At 35.6% G+C, this 24,120-nt stretch overlaps 4 protein-coding genes and 1 non-coding gene across 8 annotated transcripts; 2 read left to right on the top strand and 3 right to left on the bottom strand.

Moving 5' to 3' along the window:
* The first annotated feature begins 369 nt into the window (after positions 1 to 369).
* On the top strand, positions 370 to 5,447 carry LOC140776040 (uncharacterized). Of its 2 annotated transcripts, XM_073119586.1 has the most exons (12): positions 402 to 492; positions 803 to 942; positions 1,076 to 1,254; positions 1,334 to 1,442; positions 2,109 to 2,221; positions 3,255 to 3,323; positions 3,501 to 3,616; positions 3,717 to 3,771; positions 3,885 to 4,005; positions 4,086 to 4,228; positions 4,332 to 4,429; positions 4,629 to 5,447. In XM_073119586.1, exons 3-12 carry the CDS (start codon positions 1,111 to 1,113, stop codon positions 4,642 to 4,644), a joined length of 984 nt encoding a protein of 327 aa, XP_072975687.1. In that variant the 5' UTR covers positions 402 to 492; positions 803 to 942; positions 1,076 to 1,110; the 3' UTR covers positions 4,645 to 5,447. The 2 variants fall into 2 exon arrangements, with proteins under 2 accessions (XP_072975686.1, XP_072975687.1); XM_073119585.1 differs by lacking the exon at positions 803 to 942 and having other exon boundaries at positions 370 to 492; positions 4,629 to 5,446.
* A 683-nt stretch (positions 5,448 to 6,130) lies between these two features.
* Positions 6,131 to 9,439, bottom strand: LOC140776256 (ethylene-responsive transcription factor WRI1-like). The gene is made up of 7 exons (XM_073119899.1): positions 8,936 to 9,439; positions 8,763 to 8,845; positions 8,617 to 8,625; positions 8,429 to 8,517; positions 8,224 to 8,348; positions 8,049 to 8,125; positions 6,131 to 7,131 (listed from the first exon to the last, which is right to left on the bottom strand). Exons 1-7 carry the CDS (start codon positions 9,100 to 9,102, stop codon positions 6,653 to 6,655), a joined length of 1,029 nt encoding a protein of 342 aa, XP_072976000.1. The 5' UTR covers positions 9,103 to 9,439; the 3' UTR covers positions 6,131 to 6,652.
* A 1,322-nt stretch (positions 9,440 to 10,761) lies between these two features.
* LOC140776255 (uncharacterized) lies at positions 10,762 to 13,548 on the bottom strand. The gene is made up of 7 exons (XM_073119898.1): positions 12,809 to 13,548; positions 12,537 to 12,713; positions 12,139 to 12,240; positions 11,575 to 11,703; positions 11,350 to 11,487; positions 11,005 to 11,236; positions 10,762 to 10,901 (listed from the first exon to the last, which is right to left on the bottom strand). The coding sequence occupies exons 1-6, from the start codon at positions 13,226 to 13,228 to the stop codon at positions 11,015 to 11,017; spliced, it is 1,188 nt and encodes a 395-aa protein (XP_072975999.1). The 5' UTR covers positions 13,229 to 13,548; the 3' UTR covers positions 10,762 to 10,901; positions 11,005 to 11,014.
* Positions 13,549 to 14,579: 1,031 nt separating this feature from the next.
* TRNAA-UGC (transfer RNA alanine (anticodon UGC)) lies at positions 14,580 to 14,652 on the bottom strand. The gene has a single exon. It is a non-coding gene; the product is annotated as a tRNA-Ala (tRNA).
* Positions 14,653 to 16,652: 2,000 nt separating this feature from the next.
* On the top strand, positions 16,653 to 22,617 carry LOC140776213 (ABSCISIC ACID-INSENSITIVE 5-like protein 2). Of its 3 annotated transcripts, none has more exons than XM_073119840.1 (5): positions 16,653 to 16,808; positions 17,379 to 18,377; positions 18,634 to 18,705; positions 22,117 to 22,180; positions 22,308 to 22,617. In XM_073119840.1, exons 2-5 carry the CDS (start codon positions 17,520 to 17,522, stop codon positions 22,355 to 22,357), a joined length of 1,044 nt encoding a protein of 347 aa, XP_072975941.1. In that variant the 5' UTR covers positions 16,653 to 16,808; positions 17,379 to 17,519; the 3' UTR covers positions 22,358 to 22,617. The 3 variants fall into 3 exon arrangements, with proteins under 3 accessions (XP_072975941.1, XP_072975943.1, XP_072975942.1); XM_073119841.1 differs by lacking the exon at positions 16,653 to 16,808 and adding an exon at positions 17,024 to 17,038; XM_073119842.1 differs by having other exon boundaries at positions 22,117 to 22,617.
* The last annotated feature ends 1,503 nt before the right edge of the window (positions 22,618 to 24,120 follow it).

Genomic DNA, 24,120 nt, shown 5'->3' with positions numbered 1-24,120 from the left:
AGCTCAATTTAGTTTGGTTAGTTAGAGCCCAAATTACTCAGAGCTCCCATTTCTTTATAATTATAAGGAAAGAAGAAATCTATTGATAGGAGAAAAGGAGAGGATTAAAGTATTCTCACCAATTTTTTCTCCCTATTATTTCTTTTAAAAAGAATAGTCGTTTCAAAAACTATACATATCATTTCTGCATAGTAACAATTATAGCAATATAATTATCAAACAAACGTCTGAATTATTAACCAGTTTATATAATTAAGAAATGGTGAATTTATTCGATATAAAAGTTGTATAGAAATTTGTTCTTTTCGAAAAAGAAACCTATCTCTCTATTATTAGTCAGGCCACCTTTTCTCTATTATTGCTACCCATCTTTTCTCTAATTCTACCCGGGCACGGACCGACTATAAAGTGAAACCACCGAGGCGATGGCTCGAAGAGTCGAAGGTCGGCAATGGATCTGAAGGCCTGTCATTTCCAAACGATCGCTCTCGCGTAAGTGGAGCTACATCCGAATCCTACGATCTCTCTGCAGCCTATTATTTTACATTTTTTTTTTCCTTTCCGTTTTTATTCTACTTGCGTTGGATCCACGGATTTAGGAGCAGATTTAGAACATTAGTAGCGTATTTTATTAAATTGTTAAGAATTACCTGAACATTGGTGGGGGAAAGTTTGGAGGGATAAAGTTTGGTTAGTGTTAATTCCGAATCCGAAGTAGTTTTTGTATATCTGTTTTCAAAACTCTTCAGAGAATTTAAATGTTAAAATAATCGCTAAAGAGGAAATTTTATGATGTTTGTAGACAAATTTGTATGCAACTACAATGCTGTTGAAGTTGGATCGCAAATTTCAGTGTTTTTGGAATGGAATAGAACGCCCTCTTTCGAGATCACTCTTTCTTTGGATATATAGTAGCTGTTGCAGATAACTATACTCTTAGATGTAAGCTAAGAAATTACATAGATAGTCGGTTGTTCTGAATATTCTACCATTACACTGTTTTGATTATCTAGTTATCAAAATAACAATGATTTTAATCTTACCGATGCTTTTGGGTTTTTATTTACTTCCTCAGAGAGTATGATTGATGAAGTCAAGTAGACTTCAACCATGTCCATTAGAGGTATCAAGAAGCGGCCCAACAATGCTGACACTGACAAAAGAAAAGAAGAGATTATGAGGACATCTACTTCAGAAGCTGATGCTCTCAGAGAGCCTCTTCTAAGAAGTGATTCTGATGAAAACCACTCTAAGGTTAGCATAGCATCCTTAAAAGTATACTTTTTCTTGGAATCCCAGCATTGTTATATGTCATTGGTCATTTTGTTCACAGAGATATGATCCTATAAGACGTCCGGATTTATGGGATGGCAAAAAGCGGGAGTGCATCCAATGGGCACATCTTTTATGGAGTTATGTTGCCCAATCAGCAAGAAAGATAGGTAATGATCATGAATTTCCGTCACTCTTAAGCTGTTTATAAGACTATCTTGTGTTAAGATAACTGCATTGTCTCCAAGGCACATGGGCATGTCTATTTGTGAATGCTATTATGTTAGGCAAAACTATGTCATATGTGTGTTGTGTATTTAGTAGGGTTAAGTGACTAACCAAGTTGTCATTCAGTCTCCACTGAGTTCCATTAAACACATAATTTACGAGATGTTGTTAGTGTAAAGTATGATGTTTTACTTTTCCTTTTTGAGTGGTAAGAGATGAGTGTAAAATAATTTTATTTGCGAATATTGACTGCACCAGGACTTACTAGGAGTGACCTATTCTGAAGTATGAAATGCTTTGTTCTTCTGTCTGCAAGCTCTAGATTTACATAACAAGAACTTCCTATCGTTGCTTAAACTAGGAAAATATTTAATGGCTTGTTCCTCCATTCAATTTCCTTTGTGTTAGGATTTTATATCTTAGATTACATCAAGTTGCCAACTATCTGTACAGTATAAGGAAAAGGATTTCCGCTTGAAAATTATCGATCTTGTAAATTAAAGAATTTTTTTTTTTTGCTATTAACAAAGGCTAGAAATAGGAATGGTATGTATCATCCTTTAGTATTTGTAAACTTGATGTTATTGATAACATTTTCATCATTGCAGCTAATATCTTCATTGGCTTTGGGTCGTTCATAAGAAAGTTTTTCTCAAGTTCTTATGTCAATTGTAGTGCCCAAGATGTAAAGAGATTGCCGATTTATCTTAGTCCCATACAGGTAATAATTACTAGAAGATGCAGTTTTAACCAAAGTTCTGTTTTAATTTCATTGACCAGTCACAGCTAGTTTCTCTAAAATCTAAATAGGTTTTTTAAGTTTATTTTTGTGTGTGTCTTTGCTGAGTTTGTTGGTCTCCTTTATTTGATATTAATAGAAGTGAAAATACTTATTTGATACTTTCAGTCAAATGTCTAGGTCTTGGTAAGTTCATTATGTATTGCTAATACGATATTTTTTGCCCAATACAAGCTACAGTTAGATTTTCTCTGTTCTATTCTCATTGCTATGCTACTCAAGCTTTTTGCTTTCCTATTTGCACCTACTACATCCTTTACAACATATTTTTAATGTTTTAGAGATATTTGGAAGTAAATTTTTAGGGATACCTATATATACAGCTGTAATGAACCAAATGCGAACCTTCTTTCTCCTTAAATATGATGAGTATTATTTCTGTTGTAAAATGGCTGTTGTAATTGATAATGGATGATCAACAACCATTTAAATGCCCATTAGTATGCATGCCTAACATAACATGATGTTTTGGAGCATTTTAATTGTGCTATGACTTCCATCAATTTGACTTAGCTATGGTACTCTGTCTCTGTTCTTTTCATGTCTCTCTCTATTGTGGTTATTCTATCCTTTACTCCACAACCAAGAGACGGGTAAAACCATTCATCTCGGAGTATACATTGTGTAGCATATGAAAGAACATAAATTATTATTCTGTTCATCTTTTTTCTTTCCCCTCTATGTTGTTTCCTAGAAGGTGGAGAATAGTCATTCTGTGTCAACTCCGTTGTCCTTTTGGTTTCTCTGACTATTAAAACCATGCTGTGTTAAATAGTAAATGCCTCTCATTTTGTGTCCTCCAAATTGAATATTTTTACAAAGATTCAACATGTGAAGTGTTTTTATCACAATACATATTAGACATTACTATTGTTAGCTGATAGAAGTATGTTGATCACATCACATATACATATTACTATTGTTGACTGATAGTTTTCTATTCTTTATCTCCTAGGAAGAAAGATTGAAACACTTAAGAAGGAGAGTGGAGGTCACGTTTGATGGCTCTTCTGTTGATCACCAGGTCCTCTCTCGTTCTAGACCAAATAACGATTTAAGGTTCATGAGTGTTTGTTCTCATATAGAAATAAGATGTACTCATGCAAAGTACAACTTTTGCATATTTCTTCATATTTATGGTCTTCACTGAAACCAAGGTGATTATAAAAGTTAACTTGGCACTGAGATTATGGTATCGCAGGATGCTCTGAAAAAACTTTGGAGGTTGGCTTATCCTGATCGAGAAATCCCTCCTCTTAAATCAGATTTATGGAAGGAAATGGGTTGGCAAGGATCTGACCCATCGACTGATTTTAGGTGTGCTCCTTTGGCTGTAGTCTTGGTCATGGCAATATTTTGTGAATACCATGTCAACCAGCATGTTGACTCTGCTTTTTTGTCAACTATTTTCTTTCAGAGGCGGTGGATTCATATCTTTGGAGAACTTAATCTTCTTTGCCAAAAATTATCCAGTAACTTCCTTTTCATTGTTGATAATTTATTAATTTGTTTTTGACCTCTTGAATTTCCTTACAACTGGAGATATCATAGGTCATTCTTCGAGCTTTATGATCTTTCCTTGCAGAATTCTTTCCACAGACTGTTAAACAAAAAGGATGGAAAGAGGGCTGAATGGGAGTACCCATTTGCTGCAGCTGGGGTTAACATATCGTATATGTTGACACAAATGTTGGATCTGCAGACAGGTACACCAATATATTGTACAACAGGAATTTGTAGATGTGCCTTGCTAGATCAGAGCTAATTAATGTGACCTTGATCACAGGAAAAATAACTTCTAGAACTGGAGCTCGCTTTGTTGAACTTCTTGGAAGTGATGAAATGGCATTTGATAACCTCTACTGCGTGGCCTTTCAGATGCTGGATGCGCATTGGCTTGCGAAACGAGCGACTTACATGGAATTCAATGTTAATAGCTTCAATCTCATGTCCAGTTGTCTTTGCCTATGGTTCTTTTTGGATCTTCTGAATTTATCTTTCCTAATCAATTGTTGGACTGCTCTTCTTGTAGGAGGTTATGAAATCCACACGAACACAGTTAGAACAAGAACTTGTATCGGAAGGTACTTCCTGCATACAAGACATGCCAGCATATAGAATGCTAAACAGGTAGCTCTTCCAACTTTGTTTAAAAGCTAGTTTACTCAAAAATGTTTGTCCAATTGTCATTGATTTTTTTGTTCTTTGATTCATATCTGTCTGCCTGTCCTTCCTTTAATGAATCAATTAATTTTCTGCTTTTATTAGACTATACATCAAGAGAGTGCATAGTTTAATTCCTTTCTCGCTTTATACTTGCTACTTTTAGAACTGCCAATTTGTGAACACGGACGAAGAAAGTGGAAGCCCTGTAAAAGTTCTCCTTGTATGAATAGAAGAACATGAGGTTGTTAGTTTTGTTCAAGACTTGCCTCCTGCATCCGGGTGGTTATGGGCTCGAGACATAAAAGCAAAATTCTTCAGTAATGTGGATATGTATAACTTGCCTTCTCAAGGCAACCCTTCTTTTGTTTGTGCCTCTTGCAATAGGCCCCAAAAATTTTCAAGTAGAGGAGTACTTTTGCTGTGAAGAACTTTTGCATGACAAATTCTGGAAATTTACTTTTATTCATCAACAGACTGCCCATAGAGGAGGGCTACATAAGCAGACAGCTTTCACATCAAGCTCACTCTACACTCGATTTCTTTGTCCATAGTTCATGCAAATTCGGTTGTATCAGATCCGGGCATTGGTGGCCTCATCTTTTATTAATCCAATTCAAAACTGGATAGGGATGCTGCAGTCAAAAAAAAAAAAAAAAAAAAAAAAAAAAAAAAAAAAAAAAAAAACTGGATAGGGATGATGTTTTGCACTTATCTAGCGTGAAGGCTCTTCAATGATCAAGAAAGATGTTTTGCTTAGGGTAAATAATGTCAATTATAAGCAGTGATAATTGTACTTAGATCCCATGACTATTGCTCATTTTTACATGGATATTTTCCTTTATTTTTCTAACACATTGAGCATCTTTAACGATGTAAGACCTTTGAACTACTTCTTTTATTAGTTATTTGTTAGAATTTTATTTTGAAAACTATAATGGGATCAATTTAAAGGTCTTTAGGAATCATTTTACATTTATTTTAGAAGAAATGGAAAGAGAAAAATTGAGGCTCAGATGGTTATTTGATATTCCTCGTTAACTTCATTGAGATGTGAAAGATACTAGATATTCACATACTAGATAATTCTTTGGTGGTGAAAGTGTCACAAATAATTAAAAAAAAGAGGGTTTATATGGAAATGTGCTGATTTAGGTGTAATTAATTATTACTAGTGTTGTATGTTATAGAATTTGAAACTGTGAGCCTATTTTGAATATATAAGAACTTCTCTTCATTTTTAACTTTTCAATTTGAAAAGGAAAAGAAATTGAGCGGACGGAATGAAGCTTAGATGCTAATAGCTACTTCAGTACCACATCTCCCACTTAATTTTTGTTGCATGAAAATGCTACTGGGATAGAGTTCAGTTGGTGAGTTTAAATCCTTGCAATATTGATATTTGATATACCATTAAGTTATCACTTTTCTATATATATATATATATATATATATATATATTTTTTTTTTTTGCAGCATGAAAACCTTACTGTTACAAAATCAACTTTCCTTGGTATGAATGAACAAATTAAAAGAGAAAAAGATATAAAGAGAAATGTTAACAGAAAGATACAAATTTTAATACCCAGTGCTCCTCTTAAAATTTAGAAAACCAGTATTATTTTTGTTTAATAAGTGAAAGCTCATGGATTATAAAGACGTGAAAAATTATTTAACACACTAAAATACTTCAATTGCAACAAAACGAGATGGAAACAAATCTGCTAATAAATTGTATAACTCATCTGAGGGAAAAAAAAATGCTCAAGAAATCTGACATCCAATAGGTATGGTGGGATATGAGAGGTTAGAAAGCTGTCTACAATTGAGAAAACTTTCTATCCCCTTCCAAAACAATCCTCCCTTGGGTTTTTTTTTTCTCCAACGTATTCACCAAACTAACTTCAATGTGTTCTTAGCTTCACTTCTAACATCTCAATCATCTTCCTGAATTCATTTAATCTAATCTTCTACAAAGCTCATCCATGTCATTCTCAAAGCCCACATCAGGAAACAAATGCAGTTCAATCAGAACCATTCGACGCCAGGCCGGTCGGTTGATGAAATATTAATCAAACTTATAATCAAGTACTGATATGAAGAGGATAGGAAACTGTCTTGAATTGTGAAGCTATCTCCAACCCCTTCTACTGTATCCTCAAAATTTCCCACCTGTCCAACCAAATCAACTTAAATGCTACCATGGTCCTCCCTATCCCCACATACACCATCACAACCACCACCACCACCTCCTCCTCCTTTCTCGCCTTCATTGCGTTCACATCCTTCGAAGAGGTCCTCGATGTCATTCTCAAAGCCTATGCTGAAGAATAAATCAGGCAGCTCGCTCGAATGACCGATACCGACTTCGATATCAGTAATTGGATAGACATCAAATCCGTGATCCATGCAAAGGCTCCACTGGATTTCTCCAATGCCATAGTCATTGTTGTTGTAATCCATAGCATCAGTAGGATCTTTAAATGGAGTTTGTTGCTCTATTTGTGGCTGTTCATTAGAGTTTGGGAGTAGCTCTGGCTCTTGCTGGGCTTGAGAGAGAGGTTGTAAGTAGTTCATGTAACAGCTGATATCAAAGTTAGTCACTGCATTAGGACCTCTGTGTTCTATAGCTGCAAGGTCATAGGCTTGAGCTGCCTCCTCTTGAGTACCTACAGAGTTAAAAGAAGATGCCAGTTCTGCATAAAATATGCCAATAATTTGAAATTTTAATGCAAAAGTTGAATTATTAAATAGTAGAGAAATTTATCAAAAATACTATAATTTTATTATTGTTATCATTCACACTCTATCGTATGGATATTTATCGTTTAATTAGTACATTTTGCTTTTAATGCCTCAAAAATATCTTGGGATAGCTTTAATCTAACAATATCTTTGATTACTTTCGAGAATTAAAAAAAAAGCCTAAAATACTTCTCATTTGATTTTAAAATATGATTTCCCTTTTATTTTTAATTTTTATATTAACTTTCAAAAATTACTCAATAGTTTTAAGATCAATTGCATCTATAGTTAATTAACTCATATGTACATGACCGGATATTTTTAACGCACTAAAAGTAAATCGTAGGTGTCAAATGATAAATATCTACATAGTATAGTAGTAGGGTGTCGATAAATTTTCTCTAAATCAGAAAAAGTTAAATTCTAACTTAAATGTTAAAAATGAAAGAAAAAAATTTAATTTTTGTTCTCATGATTTGTTGCCAATGACATGATTACTATTATTATTTTCTCATGCGGGAATTAAAAACAAAAATAAAATGATTAATTTGTAAAATAAAACAAGAAAGAAAGAAAGAAAGAAAGAAAGAAGATAACTATCAACTATGCCAAGCAAAGCACGTGAAAGGAGCACACTGGGCGGCGCAAAGGGTGGTGGAAGTCACGTGAGGCCAACATATCCCACGTGTACCTCACGTGTACATGAACAATTTTTTTGCAAATAATTTAATTTTCACTCAATAATAATAATTAAAAAAAATTTCTTTTCTTTTTCATCAAAGTGCTTAATAGTTAAATTATAATGATCATTGTTAATAATAAGGGCAAGAAGGAATCATACTGAAAGTTCCCAAGTATAAATATTTGTTGCCAAATACTCGACCAATCCTTGCCTCCCATCTGCCATTATGGTGATGCCTGCAAAATAAAATAAAATATTTTCTATGATTTATTCTCCTAATCCACAACTATAATTAGATTAAAAAAAGTTAATTAGTGAAGTAATTAATTACAACCTTGCCACTCCCCTGTACTTAGAGACACCTCTGGAGAAGCCACTGCTCCTACGCCTAAGAGAAGCCAAGTACTCCTCCTTTGTCATGCTCTGCATCTCCTCATACTCTTTTGCATAACTCTCCAACTGCATTAATTAACCAAATTTTAATTACACATATCTTGTAAAGTATCAACATGATATAAAACAATTACTACTAAACTTACTGGGAAATTAAGGATGGTTTCAGGACCCCAGTATTTGAGTGCTGCAAGATCATAGGTATGTGCTGCTGCCTCTTCACTATCATAAGCTCCTATAGAAGCCCATTCATGATAACAATCATATTGGTAAAAGATTAATTAAGAAGATAAAGTATAAGAAAAGAGGATTAAATGAGGGATTAGTGAGTTACCCAAGTAAACTAGCAGAGACAACAAGCATCAAAAGACACCCACATGCAGATCAGCAGACAAATCCCAAGGTAATGTCAGCAATAAAAAAAGAAGCCCACTTCAAGAAAGAAACAATATTTAGTACAAGTTAGAGCTTGGTATCAACCTTGTCTTCCTTTCTTGTTGTGGATTTGGTTCCAGCAGTGTTTGTCCCACAAATGAGCTTCATATCTCCCTGTCCATCTATGCCTAGTGACATGACATGCACAAGAAACCCACTTCAAATTTAAGAAGAGAAGCTCGGAGTGAAATCCCACTTCCTCTTTGTTTGGAGCTTACCTTGTTACTCCTCTGTAGATGGAGCTCCTCTTTGCATTGCCATTGCCATCGGTGGCCCTCTTGGAGCGCTTGGGCTTAGGATTGACCTTGTGGAGGAGATGACAAGAGGAGGAGTTGGAAGAGGATGAGGAAGAGGGAGAAGAAGGAGGAGGAGGGGATTTCTTCATCCGGGTCTGCTGTGATAGAAGAGAGGGAGAAGGGGGGTTGTGAGCTTGGATTCAAGGGAGGAAGTGGGATTTATTACTCTATTCTTCTTCCATTGGGTCGCCTAACAACTTAAAGTGGGTTTGCCAAACGTATGGAGAAATATTCTAGTTAGAGAGCGAGAGAGAGAGAGAGAGAGAGTTAAGAGGAGAAGAATGGGGGGTTGTTAGGATTAAAACTCTTTTGTAGGGGGGGATTGTTAACCCATCGTTACGTGAGTCTCTCTGAATTTAATTTTGGGAAGTTTGCAAATAGCCGCCTACATTTTTGAGTTTATTGTAAAGACCGACCTCCAATTTTTAAATCTATCAATCATCTCCTCCTTATTTGCATATATATATATATATATATATATGTATATGGAAAAAACCGCCATATTCTAAGCATGCCATCTGATTTCTTTTTTCTTCCCACTTTGCAAATAAATCTTCTGAAGGAAAATTTTTGTCAAAGAAAAAAGAAGAAAATTTCTGAGTATACATATAAATACACATAAAAGAGGAATCAATTTACAAATAATTATAAGGCTGAATTCAAGGTGGTAATTTCTACACACACCAAAAAAAACCTCCATTTTTATCAAGTATTTTGTACCAAATTGCTATCAACCTCTCAGTGGTGGGTGTTTTCCTACTAACCTTAGAAGAAGGCTATCTCCACTCCAATAACCTTTGAGCATATACTTCTTCAAAACAGTTTCACAGAGTATGATGAAGTGGTTTGTCAATCAACCTCCTTTCTCATCTACTTTGGCCTACATTTGCATATAATTCTCTGTTTAGGTCACTGGAGTACTGAATTAGAGATAGCAAAATGATGGCTTTCCAAACCCTTCTATCCAACCTCTCACAAATGCATCCAAAGAGTTTCTTGCAAGTCTCCACATGCACATCCACCCACAAACATTCTGCAGACATGTTTGAAGTTGTAAACCATACATACAGCTGTTTCTGTTAACAGTTCACAGAGATGCATAAAAAGAGAAGATTGCATAAAAAGAGAAGATTGTAGTCTTTTTCTCGGGTTTTAATCCATAGAACTAAGTTTATATTTGCAATAACAAAATCCATAACGTTCCAACATCTGAAAATTTTACCTTCAACCTTTGTCCTGCTCTGTGTAATTTGGCACTGTTGTAGGTACATTAGCTTTTTGATATTTATTCTGTAGTGCATAACAATATTGAGTGCTGAATTAAAATTGAAAAAGTCTTTTAAAAAAAGGAAGTACAAAGGAACAATAGGCCGAAGAAAAGAAAACTTTACTTTCATAAAGATTTGGCGAAAGAACAGAACTTTGTGGTATCAAATATTAACATTATGAGGTGAGATCTACCTTGAACAATATACATAGTCTGACCAACATATCAGAAAATTCGAACTTCGCAAACAAGCAGACCTCCTGACTCTGTTCTGTTCTTAAAAATCACCTTATTGAGAAGCAAGCTTTCAGCTGAGCTCAAAATATAGTCATCAGCACTGTAGCTTGATCCTACTTTCACATCGTCCATGTGTTCTTTGCTTCTGTTCTTTTCAAATTTCTTTATATATTGTCTAATGTCATGAACTTGAACATCCTCCGCTGGTTGATGTGTGAAAGAGAAATGTGGTCTTCCACCCTTTGGTATTTCAAGCGCAGAAAGATTATCAATGTAAATGCTCTCATTTATCAGATCTGAAGCATTACTACTACTGCAGATGCTGCCACCGGGTAGATCAGATCCAGCTATGCTAATTGAGCATTGAGTTTGATTGTCTGACCCCTAGTGATGAAAAGCGGTATAAAATTGAACAGCATAAATGTCGGAGAATTTAGAACAAAGTTAGAACAGGAATTTGAGTTAATTAGCTTATAAAGGTACTAACCTCATGATGGTTAAGTGATCATGGGGAAGTGAGATGCTGAAAATGTTGGACCTTCATTAGGGAAAATTTTATTTCTGCCTATTGGTTGGATACCAACAACTGAACTCAGTTGTGGTTCCTCCAGCGATGAGAGATCAGAACTATCAAAAGTTGAAATTGACACACATTCCTCAAAATAATTAATGGCTTCCTCTTCCAAACGCCTAGACATCTTAACTCGTTCTATACTTGTCTGCAACAATATTTCAAAGAAAATCAAAGAAGAATCAGTATCAAGATGACATGCAAAAAGTAGAAGAGCAAGTAAATGTGAAACAATAAAAATGGCAAGTAGATCCACTTCACCTTTCTTCTTGGCCGACCTTTACGTGTCTCTGAACTTTTTGGAACTGGTACAATATCCTTCAGTATTCTACTGAGTTCTTTCTCCCGCTGCTCCTCAACAGCCAGATCTGCCCGTAGTTTTCGTGCACGTTCCTGAGACTGAATATTGAGTATTTCCAAGTTCATCAGAATGCTAAATGAAGTCACAATTCAAAGAAATTGTCTTTGGATTATCAAATGTAAAACCTGTTCGAGCTTTTCTGCATACTCCCTTCTGATATCAGAGACTAGCTCAATAGCACCAGGATTCAAATAAATTGGCACATCAGTTACATTTTCCACCGCAATGTTTTTGTGGTTCTTTCTCCGGAAGGCCTACTTGGCACAATATAAGATAGTTTTAAGACTAGGTGAAAAGAAAAGATAAAAGTTTATTAATCAACAAAACCGTATCTATTATTTGGATAAGTTCATGGTTGAACATGAGACATTAAGCTTGAATTTACTGATGAAAGGTACCGAGATGCTAAAAGGAGAAACTAAAGGATTCATAGTAAAAACTGGAAATGATATCTCTGCTCCCTTTAATATTTAAAGATTTCACTTTCTTTCTGTTAATGGGCAAATATTTATTATTTTGCATTGCTCAGGCCAAGGCCTTCTCTATTATATTTGGTAGGTTCCTGAAATAAATAATGTGGTTGCTATATAAATCTGAAATTACTACAACTTAGATTTATCTTAGAGTTAAACTAGATTAAAATAATAAGAGAAAAAAAAGTCAATTTATCGAGAACAAATTTGCCTTACATTCTCAAGATCATCTCTAATCTCAGAAGTAGCAATGCATACTTCTGATTGGACAGTTTCATATGTTCCTCCTGCTCTAGCATCGGTAGACTGATGGTCGATCTGAAAGACCAAAGATCAATTATAAGTTTAATCATAACCTCAGAGTGAGAAAGCATTCGGACCCGAAAATATCAGTACAGTAACATATCAAATATTGCTCCAGATGTGGCCATTATTGTACCAACTGAGAAATATAGAACTATAAATTTGCCTGTCTTCCAAACTTTTATAAATCCTGTCCTCCCATTGCTTTGGACATAACAAGTTCAAAGCAAGTAAATTGAGTAAGTCGATGTCAACTATCTAAACTCCCACCAACAATTCAATATGAGTCAACTAATCTAAAATCAACTTACACTACTAGATGTATCCCATAATTCGGACGCTGGGTGCCTACTTGTCCATGTCTGCAAGTTCCTGGTTAGCTCTGATTTATCAAACTCATCAGTAGCTTTCCTACCATTGGATCCAAAGATACCAACTTCTTTACTTCTTAAACTTGAAGCTGATATGTATCCACGTTCTACCTCACTCTGTTAAATTCAACAATTAAACTAGCACGAATAAACAACCACAAATAATTCATACTAGAGAATCAAAATCATGAAACACAATAGTAAATCGAAACCTCCGAACACCCATGAGGCCCGCGCGATAAACTCCGGCCGGATACTCTCCGAGCGCCGTTGCCCGAGCTCTCCTTCCCGGAACCCGAGCTCCTCGACATCGACCGCCCTGTTCTGCAGCTAGAAGTATCAGCAGCCGTTCTAATAATTCCTTCCCTTTTCTCGGATTCAGGCGACGACGAACTCGATCGTCCAAACAAAGGATTATCCATCGTAGTCGAGTACTCCGAAACATTGGGCTCCGCAGGCAAACGATCGGCATAACTCCTCGGTGCGGCGCTAACGCTTCTAGACCTCCTACTCGGAATCTTCTTCCCGGAATCATCTAAAGGTGGCTGCTTTGAAGAAGAAGAATACGTCCTAGAAGAAGGAGATGCGTGAGAACCTCTCTTGGATGTCGATTTGAAGGCCGAAACCGCCATTTTCCGCCGAAATCAAGCAAGACGAAGAGGACCCAACAGGGATTTGGCATCCGAGTTCATGGCGGAGGAATCGATGGAACAGAAGAAAGCGTAAAAGTGTAGGTTTTGAGGGGTCGGGGAGGCCGACGAGCGGGCTCCCGAGAAGGACTCGAGCCGATTCGAGCAAATATTCTTGAGGTCGGAGTAGAATCCGAGGAACCCAATTGAGTTGTCAAGAGATTTGAGGCAAGGATTGATGTGGATTGGGAGTTGCTGGAGGAGAATCCGGAAGGAAATTAGTAGCAGCTGAACGAGGAACAGGCCAGGGGAGAGGGTTACAATTACTAGAAGCTTTTGTGTTGAACGTTGACAAACAGAGTACTCATTTTACCAAGATAGCCTTCAACAACAAATGCCAATTAATCCTGTGTTAATAAAATTCGGACTACAAGTTCGGCATTTATTTATATAGTTTTCATTTATCAAAAAGTAACCGAAGGTACTTCTTGATTGAATCTAGAGTTTTTAACAATATTTTAATTAATTAATTTTTATTAAGTAAAGTAAACATTTAGCAGTGTCTCAATTAATATCGCTGGATTTAAATATGAAAGCACTCCTACAACATAAATCTTCTTAATTATTAGCATCCTATTAGTAATATTTTAACTGATTTAATAAACTAAACTTTTATTTCTTCTCATTAATAAAAAGCAAGTTTTTGATAGCTAGTTTATGACAAAATAATTTGTGAGCAGATTTGATACAATAGAAATTAATCCAAATAATTCTTATTTCTTAATATGAGATAATTTATCTCCCTATTTTTTCTGGAACAAGGAGAGACAAATAATAACATAGGAAAGTTTGTTTACCTCTCTCATAGTTATTGTAATTAAGTGATTTTAAACAGGTGCTATGTTCTTTGTGAAGGAGTACAAATGAGTAAAACTACTATTTTGATGCTGTTCACCAACCAAGATGGACCACTGGGTTGGTGTCACGAGTTAGTTCATCGCCAACCAACGTGGAATTATTAAGAACTGAGGTTTTATTATTATTATTATTATTATTATTGCTGGAGATCAACTATTATATATGGTATGACTGAAGGAGTTGGATTGAGTATTGAATAGTTTGAGATAGTGGTACAAGACATGAATGGGTCTTCAATTTTAAATTTAAACTTAGGAAGTCACTTTTTAAGTTAAAACGGTTTTATAACTTATCTAGCCTCATATTTAAAATATGATTTCAAAGTGAATTTGATGAATTTAAAGCAGTAAAAAACTCAACATTTAATTTTCATTTTTTATTTGAGAATTCTTAAAACAACAACAAAAACAAAAATATAATATTACTACATTAACAATGGAGATGCAGGGGATCGAACCCTGTACCTCTCGCATGCAAAGCGAGCGCTCTACCATTTGAGCTACATCCCCATCTCGGTTTGGTAGGAAAATATTATCAATGCCAAGTTTGACTCGAGGTTTGATTGGGCTTAAACTTTGTAGGCCAATGTGGCCCACTAGATCAAGACATTTGACCCAATTGGGAGAAAAGTGGTTTGACCTGGCTATCCAAGAATAAGTTTCTTGCTAGAAAACTGTGATTTTTTATTTATTTTATGTTCTAATATTCCTTTTCATTTTTACTTTCAGATTGAGATATTTTGATGAGTCCTAACATGTGAACTTAAATTAAGTACCTTTCACTAACTACTCTAAAACCTCCTTGGTTGAAGAATAAATAACCCTTATCCATAAGTTATGTATCACTTATTCATATCTTATAGCTAAACACCATTAAATCTAGTATAATTAATGCTAAGTGTTTACACACTTTATCGATGTTATCTTAAGAGATGAACTTATATTCTAGTACCGCAACTAAATTAAAAAAACTATAGCTTTCTTTTAAACTTTAAGTAGAAAGTGAGCGATAAACATTCTTATATCATTTCTTGGCCTAAAAGTTTAAATTATTAAAATAGGAAATATTTTTTATCTTTTATTTTTTAAACTGTTAAAGAACAGTAATTTTTTTAATATTTTTTAGCACCTCCAACATTATTTCTTACAGATTATATCCAAACAGAGGATAAATTTTGTCTTCTCTCCTTTTTCTTCTATTCAAACAGGGTCTACCTTTACATCTAATCAAGATAAAGAAGTATTATATAACACACACACACACACACACTCATTATATTTCTTCTTTCTAATAATGATGAAGCTCTGTAAATGGTCCCTTGGGAAGTAGGCAGCAATCACTGCAGCCATGCTTGGTTGCTTCTCTCAAACAAGCAGGAGGAGACATTGAACAAAGCCAAGATGGGATGAGGATGCATGCAGCTAATCTCTTTAATTTGCTTTGAATTGATCAAAATCTTGGGAACTTGGATGTGTCTGTGCCATGATGATCTTCATGCAGGCCCTCCATTTAAATATTTGCACCCTTGTTGGGTTTTTGCCGGCCTCTCCTTAGTGATCACTTTGTTTAATTAAATTTCAGTATTTATAATATGTAACATGAGTAGAGATCATCCACCTTGTTCATTCCATCAAGTGTCACCCCCTGTTTATTAATAGCAGATGGAAATTTTATTTTAAAGATAAAGAAGTCTCAAACCACTTAGGATGATAGCATTTACAATAAACTTATTGCAAAAATAATAACAAGTATAAATTTAATATAGTAATAATTCTAAGATAATCACTGTGTCAGATGTTGAGATTGATATTTAATAAATTTTTCACAAGAGTATAAAATAATTATACGGTTATTTAATTATGAATTTAGATTATGGTTGGCTGAGTGAAGCTAAATTACTTTAGTTTTAATAATAATGGATTGGATAATCGTATGATAGAAATTTTACATACTTAAGAGTTCAATGTATTACCCAATAATTCAGAGAATTTAGGTATAATTATGCATTAATTTTAATTTATAAAATCAAGGGCACACTATAATATAATAATGTAAATGTATGTATTAGTATATTACACATAGATTGTGTGCATTGCATATAAATATATACATATTATACATAAAGAAGTATACAGTAAGGATAAAATAACTCTTATTTTCAAGTACCATGGCTGGTGGTGGCCCATACTTATTAACGGGAATATAAAGTAGAATTATTTGGTTAACTATATATTCAATTTGAGGTTCAAACTAATCCAGGTAGATTAAATTTATGTGAGACACGAATCCAACCCGGAGTTCACCATTTGTATATAAGTCCTAAAACATAACTATATGGCAATTGGCGTATCTAACATGTGAATCCATCTTAGAACTGTTTACCTTTTGTTTTGTTTTGTTTTTTTGTGTTCTAATTATAACTATCTTCGCGTTCTTTATTTGGTACTCTACGGCGAGTGCAATTTGGTGGGGTCCATCACAAGAAGACATAATTTCCCAATAGGCACACATTACAACCGTGGGTTCTCTTTTAATGGCCATTTGGTCCTTGGGGCACTCGGCCTCACTCGCCCCACTGCGAATTCGGGGCTTCCTCTTTTGATCGGGGCAGTGGTGGAGCAATACGAATTACGATTGGAGCAGACCTGATCCAATCCAGTTCATTGTAAGTAGAAATGGCAATTGGGTTTTGTTATATATGGGTACTTGGAATTGGAGTATTTGAGATTACTTTGTTTGAACGAGTTGTGCAAAAGGATCTAAGAGGACAGGGAAAGGTTCTTATTCCTCAGAGTTCTCTGTGGGAGGGGCAAAACTCACATTTTGGTTGATGGGTCTCGCGGATATGCTTGTATTCGGTGTTATCTGAGATGCTCTTGACTCTCTTTTACCTTGGTTCTCCTAAAAACCCATTGTTTCAATTGCTTGGAATTTGTTGTTGTTGTTTTTTTTTTAATAATCCTGCTATTGAGAATATATGATCGAAGTTGTTAACTTATTAGTTTTTGGGATTGGGTGCTCAAATTGGGGCCTTTGGTAATTGGCTTTCTTGGGGTGTTGTACCTGGTGAAACTTTCAGCACCTCCATGTTTTTGTTCCTGGGCATCTCTTTAATGAACAAGTTGTGTCCTTATTGTAGCAGAAAAAAATTTGAATATTTTTCCTTCTTTCTTTCTTGGTATTAGGTTTGTTCTGTTATTGTGTCATTTCTTAGTTATGATCTTTTAACCTGCAGATTGGGGTTTTAGAGCTAGAAGACTTCTGTGGTTGGTGTGATCACAAAAAGCTACTTTGGGGAAGGAGGATTTGCATTTTTTCATGAGTTCTGCACGTGGAGTTTGAAGACCTAATTACTGAAGTTGTGTGGACTTGGTTAATGGGGAGCCAGACGATGGCGTCGCAGGGCGGTGGCGGTGGCGGCAGAGGGCAGCGATCTCAGATTCAGAACTTGGCAAGGCAGGGGTCTCTCTATAATCTTACCCTCAGTGAGGTCCAGAATCACTTGGGTGAACCTTTGCACAGCATGAACTTTGATGAACTCCTAAAGAGTGTGTTTCCAGCGGACATGAACACGTCCCTGGCTGCTGCTGACCTGGACCATGCCTCCAATCAATATACATCTGGCTTCGGCCTCCAGCTCCAGGGGAGCATAACCATGCCGCGGGCCCTGAGCAAGAAGACGGTGGATGAAGTCTGGAGAGACATCCAGCAGGGGAAGAGAAAGGGTGATGAGGAGCAAAGAATGGGCCAGGGGAGGCAGTTGACGCTAGGGGAGATGACACTTGAGGATTTCCTAGTCAAGGCTGGGGTGGTCACTGAGAGCTATGCAAAGGATACCAATGACCTGATTGGCGAAGTGGATCCTGTGGTCAGTGCTGATGCAATGGCAGGGGCACAGGATTTTGTACAAGGGGCACAGTGGTTCCAGCAGTATCAGCAGATCTCAGCTATGGATCCGCAGCAGCAGGGGCAGCAGAATTTGATGGGTGCTTACATGCCGAACCGGCCAGGCCCACAGTCACTGGGTGTCGGTGGGGGGCCTATTCTGGATGTGGTTTACCCTGAGGGACAGATGAATATTTCATCCCCAATGATGGGGGCGCTGTCTGATCCTCAGACTCCTGGTCGTAAGCGAGCACCATCAGGGGACATGCCAGACAAGGTAGTTGAGAAGAGGCAGAAAAGGATGATTAAGAACCGGGAGTCTGCTGCGCGTTCAAGAGCTAGGAAGCAGGTGAAGATCTCTCTTTTCTCTCTTCTCTCTCTCTCTCTCTCTCTCTCTCTCTCTCTCTCTCTCTCTCTCACTATCTATTTTTCTTTCTTTATCTTTTTTCCTCTCCGTGTGCGTTTGTAGGGCTCATTTCAGTTCACTTTCACTCAGTTCAGTGTGTTTTGGGATACATCATTAAATAATTCAATCCAACTTCTATATAATTAATATTCTTCCCTTTAAATTTCTTGATCCAACAAGATGTATATTGTTACGACAGGCCTACACAAATGAGCTCGAAAATAAGGTTTCTCGTTTGGAAGAAGAGAATGAGAGGCTGAAGAAACAAAAGGTAGATTTTTCATATTTCTCTTTTAGGAGTTTGTCAAAATCAGCAGTTCTTTCTGATTGTTTGGTGGTTTGAGATTATCAACCAGGATAGTTATACGATTCTTTATTTCAGGTTGTTTAGTATCATAATTCTGTGGTAGTATAATCATCAATTGTTCATTATGATGGTTAGTCTGAGAAAGTACTATTATCTGTCCAAGCCTCTAAGTATACAACAGACCAATCCTCAAACATAATTTCAACAAAATTTAAAATTACATGTTGTTAGATTACTAATGCGACCTAATACCTAACATTATTAGCTTTCTGGCTTTGCTTTATCATTATTACAGTCCTATCAATGCAGAAATGGCATTTAAAATAATTCAGACATTCACTAGAGGTAGAAGTTCATCTACATATGCCTGTGCTACATGGTTTCTTTTAAGTTTTAACAATCCCAACATTATATTATCCTAGAGATTCTTCTATCTTGATGCCACCAAAAGGCTACCTCATGTCATATATCCTTTTTTCTGACTGTATAAATCCGTATAAGGCTCCTTTTCTTCTCTTTTGGTTCAGAGGAACACCATGACTTTTCCTATGCTAGAGTTGTGCCCTGTTAGATCAACTTTATGCTCAGATATATTGTGTCACTTCTTGCCCATATCAAACCAAACTTTGCTTTAGGTTAAAATATGGAGTCATCAGATATGATGCAGAACTGCTATTTCTGATTAAATCTCCTGGGGAATCTTCGTAAGTGTTGGAAGCTTCAATGCAGGTACTACAATAAGCTCATGAGAAGATTAAGGGAGAACTAGGATTCATCCATAATGCAGTCCTATTAATGAAAGTATTTAACAGTATGTCGAGCCATGGCGCTACTAACTGCAAGATATTCTCCAATATGTTGCATTGATGTTAGCAAAATCAGTTCATAATTGTCCCAAAAGAACATCATGGTAGAAAAATAAAATAAAACTATTCCCCTACCCATATGTAAACGGGTATTAATAGCATGGTGGAGAGCTCTCACCTTCCACAAAATCAGGAAGCTGGATAGCAGCCTGCAACTAGCCTATAAAGAGATACGCTAGCCAGAATGATGGCAAGATTGATGTTTATTAAGTTGCACACTTGCAGTACTTAAAAGAAAATATTAGGCCTTTTGATTATTGCTTGGAGATACCATGTTGTAGCAAAGTTGTTAAGGGTCATAACTAATGGATATTAATTATCAATTTCACAACATTTATTGAATGCCCTCTGAGGAGAACAGATCCTATGTGGATTTGGCTACTATCAGATAGCAGAAAAGCCTTGTCGGAATGTCTGATGTCAAATATTTTAAATTATTGTTTTTCTTTGTCTGTAAGTATGTCTGTTTTGGTTAATTTAGTTTTACCCATGCTTTAAGGATGCTCTGCTTGCGACTATGTCTGTGTTTGTAAGTTCTGTTAAATCCAGGTTTCCTGTTAAGAAAAAGAAGGATGCTCTGCTTTTGTAAAATAGCACTTTCCTAGAAGTTCTTGTTATATGGTAGTTTGGTTCGTATGTTTTTTTTTGTTTTTGTTTTTGTTTTTAATCAAATTATTTCTATCTGGCTCCTTTGAAAAGATAAGTTGTCTATCTTATTAAAAAGGAAAAGAAAATAAAGGTGGTCTGTATGAGTAGGAGAAGTAATTTTGACATGAGTAAGAGACACTCCCGCAAGTTATAACTGTATGAAATTCATGTAGCTGCAGTAGAATTTTAGGAGTTTTTTTTTTTTAGGGTGCATGTCTACCTCTCTAAAGTCTCTTATTTGTGTATACATATTTAAATCTAATACTTGCACTCGTACCCTCAAAACTTGTTTTTGCTTTGATACACATTAGGTTAAGTTTTTAAAATGCTAAAGTTGAGATGTATACATGCAAAAAGAGGGATCAAGGTTCTTTTTTTTTTTTTGGTATGATAAATGGTTTACTACTTGCTTGCATACACGTCTGGTTATATTTTGATGGCCAATAGTTAAAAGCTGACTCATTTAACTATAGAAAGGCAGAAATTCAATTGTTGAGATGTATATGTGCAAAAAGAAGAATAATGACTTTTGATAATTTAATGATCATCTCTGGTAACCAAGAAATAACTCTGGTAACAAAAAAAATGTGCAAGGGTTTGAGGGGTGTATACACAGATGACTAATTTAGAGGAGGTATCCAAGTAAATGATGGACTTCACCAAACCCAGTTCATACTTACAATAATGTGTTCCAAGAAGTGTGAATCTAATAGAACGATTCTTATATACTGTTATATTTTAGTAGAGCAATTGAAGTACCTGCCAAGTTGTGAAATTGCTTTAACTTGTAAATGGTATCTTACATTGAAGTATGCCAAGATTTTGCATATTATTCCTATGAAGTTTAATCATGGGGCAGATACTTTTATATCCATATATTCACTACAATCTTGTAGTCATGGTTGCAGGATCAGTCAATTCCGATCCGGATTGGGATCGACCAAACCCGATTCCAATCTAGGCCCGATCCAAACTTTCTTCCTCCTTTTCTTATTCTTTATTTTTCTTTTTCTCTCCTTATCATATAGCCATTGTTTTTATTACGAAGAGATCTAGCTCCGACGACGCAGATCTAACTTCGGCAAACTCCGGTATGTAATTTTTTTAATTTAATTTAATTTTAATTCTCTCTCAGTTTTTTCATTTCTTCTGCTTTCTATCTTCTTTTTTTCTCTTTTCTTTTTCTTCTTCAATACACCATAGTTTTTTTTTTAATCTGATATTCTTCCTCTTGCTTTCTCTCTAATCTCTTCTTCTTTTTAGTTTTCACTGCACTATAGTTTTTCTCTCTTTTTTTATTTTTTATTTATTTTTATCATTTTTTCTAAATTTTTAGAATTTTTTTTGTTTTTTTAATAATAGAATTTGTGTAATTAAAAAATGCCGATCCAATCCAGGCGATCGATACGGCCGATATGTATCATTTTTTAGGAACACCAATCTCAATCCCGATTTTTCGAACCTTATAGCTTATTGTACAATATCTATAATTTTCAACAATACATGGTAAATCTTACATTCTCTTTCATAATAAGAAATTATGATGTTAATTATGTCACACTGCAGGAAACTGCACACATGTATAGAAATGGAAGATCATAATAGTAATGCAATACCGAAACACAGATTAAAGATGCCATATGCAGTTCCTTTTGGGATGTGGGCTTACTTCCTAGGGAGGCCTATAAAACTGACCTATAATTTTTCTAATTTGTCTTATCCTAGTCTTTGATGGGACAAAGTCTTGATAGCACATTGAAACTTTATTAGTTCTTGATAAAGTCTCTTTTGCATTGAATCCCTGGCACCTGTCTTTGTGACTAAAGTAATTAAATGATCTACTGTTTTGTTCCGGTTGCAGGAGTTGGACAAGATACTTCATGCTACACCTCCTCCAGAACCGAAATATCAACTTCGGAGAACAAGTTCAGCTCCCTTTTAACTGTGTTCATAAATTTTTTTGTAGATTACATGGGGTATTATCTTTTGCTTCTTGGTTTAGAACATTGGTAGTTATCAGTTTCTTTTCTGTCCTACTTTGGGGTTTCAAAGATGTAGGAGGAGCCCAACAATCTGCTGTTGCTGTCGCTTGCTTTCACTGAGTTGCTGTGCCGATGTAAATCTACTATCCAGATACTTGAAACTTTCAGCACTCTCTAGAGTTTCATTCTCACAGTAAATTCTCTCTCCCTGGTCTTGGAGTCACTTTATACTATTGAGAATTCGATGCCAAGAGGAGGCTCAGTTGTGTCTGCAAGGTTTACTGACTTGTAGTTTATGTGCTGTTCCTATACTGTAATCATTATTTTACCATAATAACAGTGAAAGCATTTCAGATGCATATCTTTTGGAGTTATCAACATCTTTATGGTTTTGTATCCTTTTCCTGTCGATTGCTTTTCTTGTTTTCAATGTAAGGCATGTTGATCATCACTTCTGACATTTATTTTTTATGTTAAACTACTCCCTTCTGCAATGCGAACATCTATTCCATCAGGAGTATTTGGGTTGACATAGGATGAATTCATCTGGTCATTTACTTTGAGCTTGTGATGGAAGAAAGTATCCTTTCTTTAATAGCATTTGTAAATTTCATGCCTCTTTTGGGGTAGAACTGATGATTTGCTGAATATTGTTATGAAGTTGTTGCTTCTGATTACCGAAGATTTTCTTCACGTCGTTGTGTTCTGCGTAAAATAAAGGTCTGCTTTATTCTCTTTTCAGAAATATATCTTTGAGTTACTATTCTCAGATTGTTCATGGAATTAACCTTTCAATAATAGGGATAAATATTAATACATCTTGCCCTCCCATCATCCTGCATTTCTTGGTGAGCCTTAGCCTTCTTTTATCTTTCAGATTAACAGCTTGAGTTGATATTAATTCGTGACTATTGCTTGCAAGAAGAGTCATGGATTGTGTATTTACAGACAAAGAAACTTCCTGGAATCTAAGGCAGCATTGGCATTTCTCATTGATCAAATTAGCATTTACTACAGAACAGGCTGCAGTACTACAAAGACCTTATGGTGAAGTGTAACTTTCTTGGATAGTTCATAGTTGCAATATTCTTTCCTTCAAGATATTTTGTACAGGAAAAGAAAAAAAAAAAACTAAGGAAATTTATAAAACCACTCCATGCTTTGTTTTTATTTTCATTGACATCCAATCATATATAGCTACTTATTGTTCTTTCCTGTTCTTCTTTTATCATCTTAATAGCTACTGACAAAATGCAAAATTTTCTATTATTTCTAAAAATAATTTTAAAAAAAAATCAAAGTAAAGTTGTCTACCAGAGGAACAACAATAGACAGGAGTATTATGGTCATTACGTTTACATACTTCATTTAATTCATCTATATAGTAATGGCTGATTATATGGTAGGGATCTAATGGTAACCAAAACAGAATGTAAATATCTCTACTCTGAAGTTTAGATAGAGTAAAAGATACGATTACTATAAACTACCGGAAGCTTATTCCATCACTCTAATCTTAAAGGTTACAAGGCTTGCATCCATTGCTCCATGACCATTCTAGAACAATTCTTTACCTTAACCACCATGTTGATCGATCCTTACCATCAAGTTTAAAGGGTGAGAAGAAAATTGTAGTCTGCTCCTCTCCGCCATTACTAAGCCCCAATGAGCTCTCAGCTGTAGTCTTCTTCTTACTTGATCCCAAGCAATCCCTGCACAATGGGCAAGTAGCACTCCTCCTCCCCTGATGCTTTAACCATCTCTCTAAGCAGTAACTGTGGAAGATATGCTTGCATCTGAGCTCTTTACTCCTTTCATGTCCTCTAATCTGGCACAGGCAAATGGAGCACTCCACTAGATGATCAAAAGAGGAAGCAAGAAAG

This window comes from Typha angustifolia, chromosome 14 (assembly GCF_048772165.1).
Source record: "Typha angustifolia cultivar Huaian chromosome 14, ASM4877216v1, whole genome shotgun sequence".
Classification (NCBI taxonomy): Eukaryota; Viridiplantae; Streptophyta; class Magnoliopsida; order Poales; family Typhaceae; genus Typha; species Typha angustifolia.
Note: the sequence above shows the minus strand (reverse complement) of the source record. Positions and strands in the feature narration are given on the sequence as shown.

Excerpts from the sequence above, each read along its gene's own strand:
- LOC140776213 (XM_073119840.1), top strand. The coding sequence starts at position 17,520 with ATGGGGAGCCAGACGATGGCGTCGCAGGGCGGTGGCGGTGGCGGCAGA. Across the intron at positions 18,378-18,633 it reads GTTCAAGAGCTAGGAAGCAG|GCCTACACAAATGAGCTCGA; the intron begins GTGAAGATCTCT and ends TTGTTACGACAG. Across the intron at positions 22,181-22,307 it reads ATATCAACTTCGGAGAACAA|ATGTAGGAGGAGCCCAACAA; the intron begins GTTCAGCTCCCT and ends GGGGTTTCAAAG.
- LOC140776256 (XM_073119899.1), bottom strand. The coding sequence starts at position 9,102 with ATGAAGAAATCCCCTCCTCCTCCTTCTTCTCCCTCTTCCTCATCCTCT. Across the intron at positions 8,846-8,935 it reads ATCTACAGAGGAGTAACAAG|GCATAGATGGACAGGGAGAT; the intron begins GTAAGCTCCAAA and ends TCATGTCACTAG. Across the intron at positions 8,126-8,223 it reads AAGTACAGGGGAGTGGCAAG|GCATCACCATAATGGCAGAT; the intron begins GTTGTAATTAAT and ends TTTATTTTGCAG.
- LOC140776040 (XM_073119586.1), top strand. The coding sequence starts at position 1,111 with ATGTCCATTAGAGGTATCAAGAAGCGGCCCAACAATGCTGACACTGAC. Across the intron at positions 1,443-2,108 it reads CCAATCAGCAAGAAAGATAG|CTAATATCTTCATTGGCTTT; the intron begins GTAATGATCATG and ends TCATCATTGCAG. Across the intron at positions 3,324-3,500 it reads GCTCTTCTGTTGATCACCAG|GATGCTCTGAAAAAACTTTG; the intron begins GTCCTCTCTCGT and ends ATGGTATCGCAG.
- LOC140776255 (XM_073119898.1), bottom strand. The coding sequence starts at position 13,228 with ATGGCGGTTTCGGCCTTCAAATCGACATCCAAGAGAGGTTCTCACGCA. Across the intron at positions 11,704-12,138 it reads TTAGAGATGATCTTGAGAAT|GCCTTCCGGAGAAAGAACCA; the intron begins GTAAGGCAAATT and ends TGTGCCAAGTAG. Across the intron at positions 11,488-11,574 it reads ATGCAGAAAAGCTCGAACAG|TCTCAGGAACGTGCACGAAA; the intron begins GTTTTACATTTG and ends CTCAATATTCAG.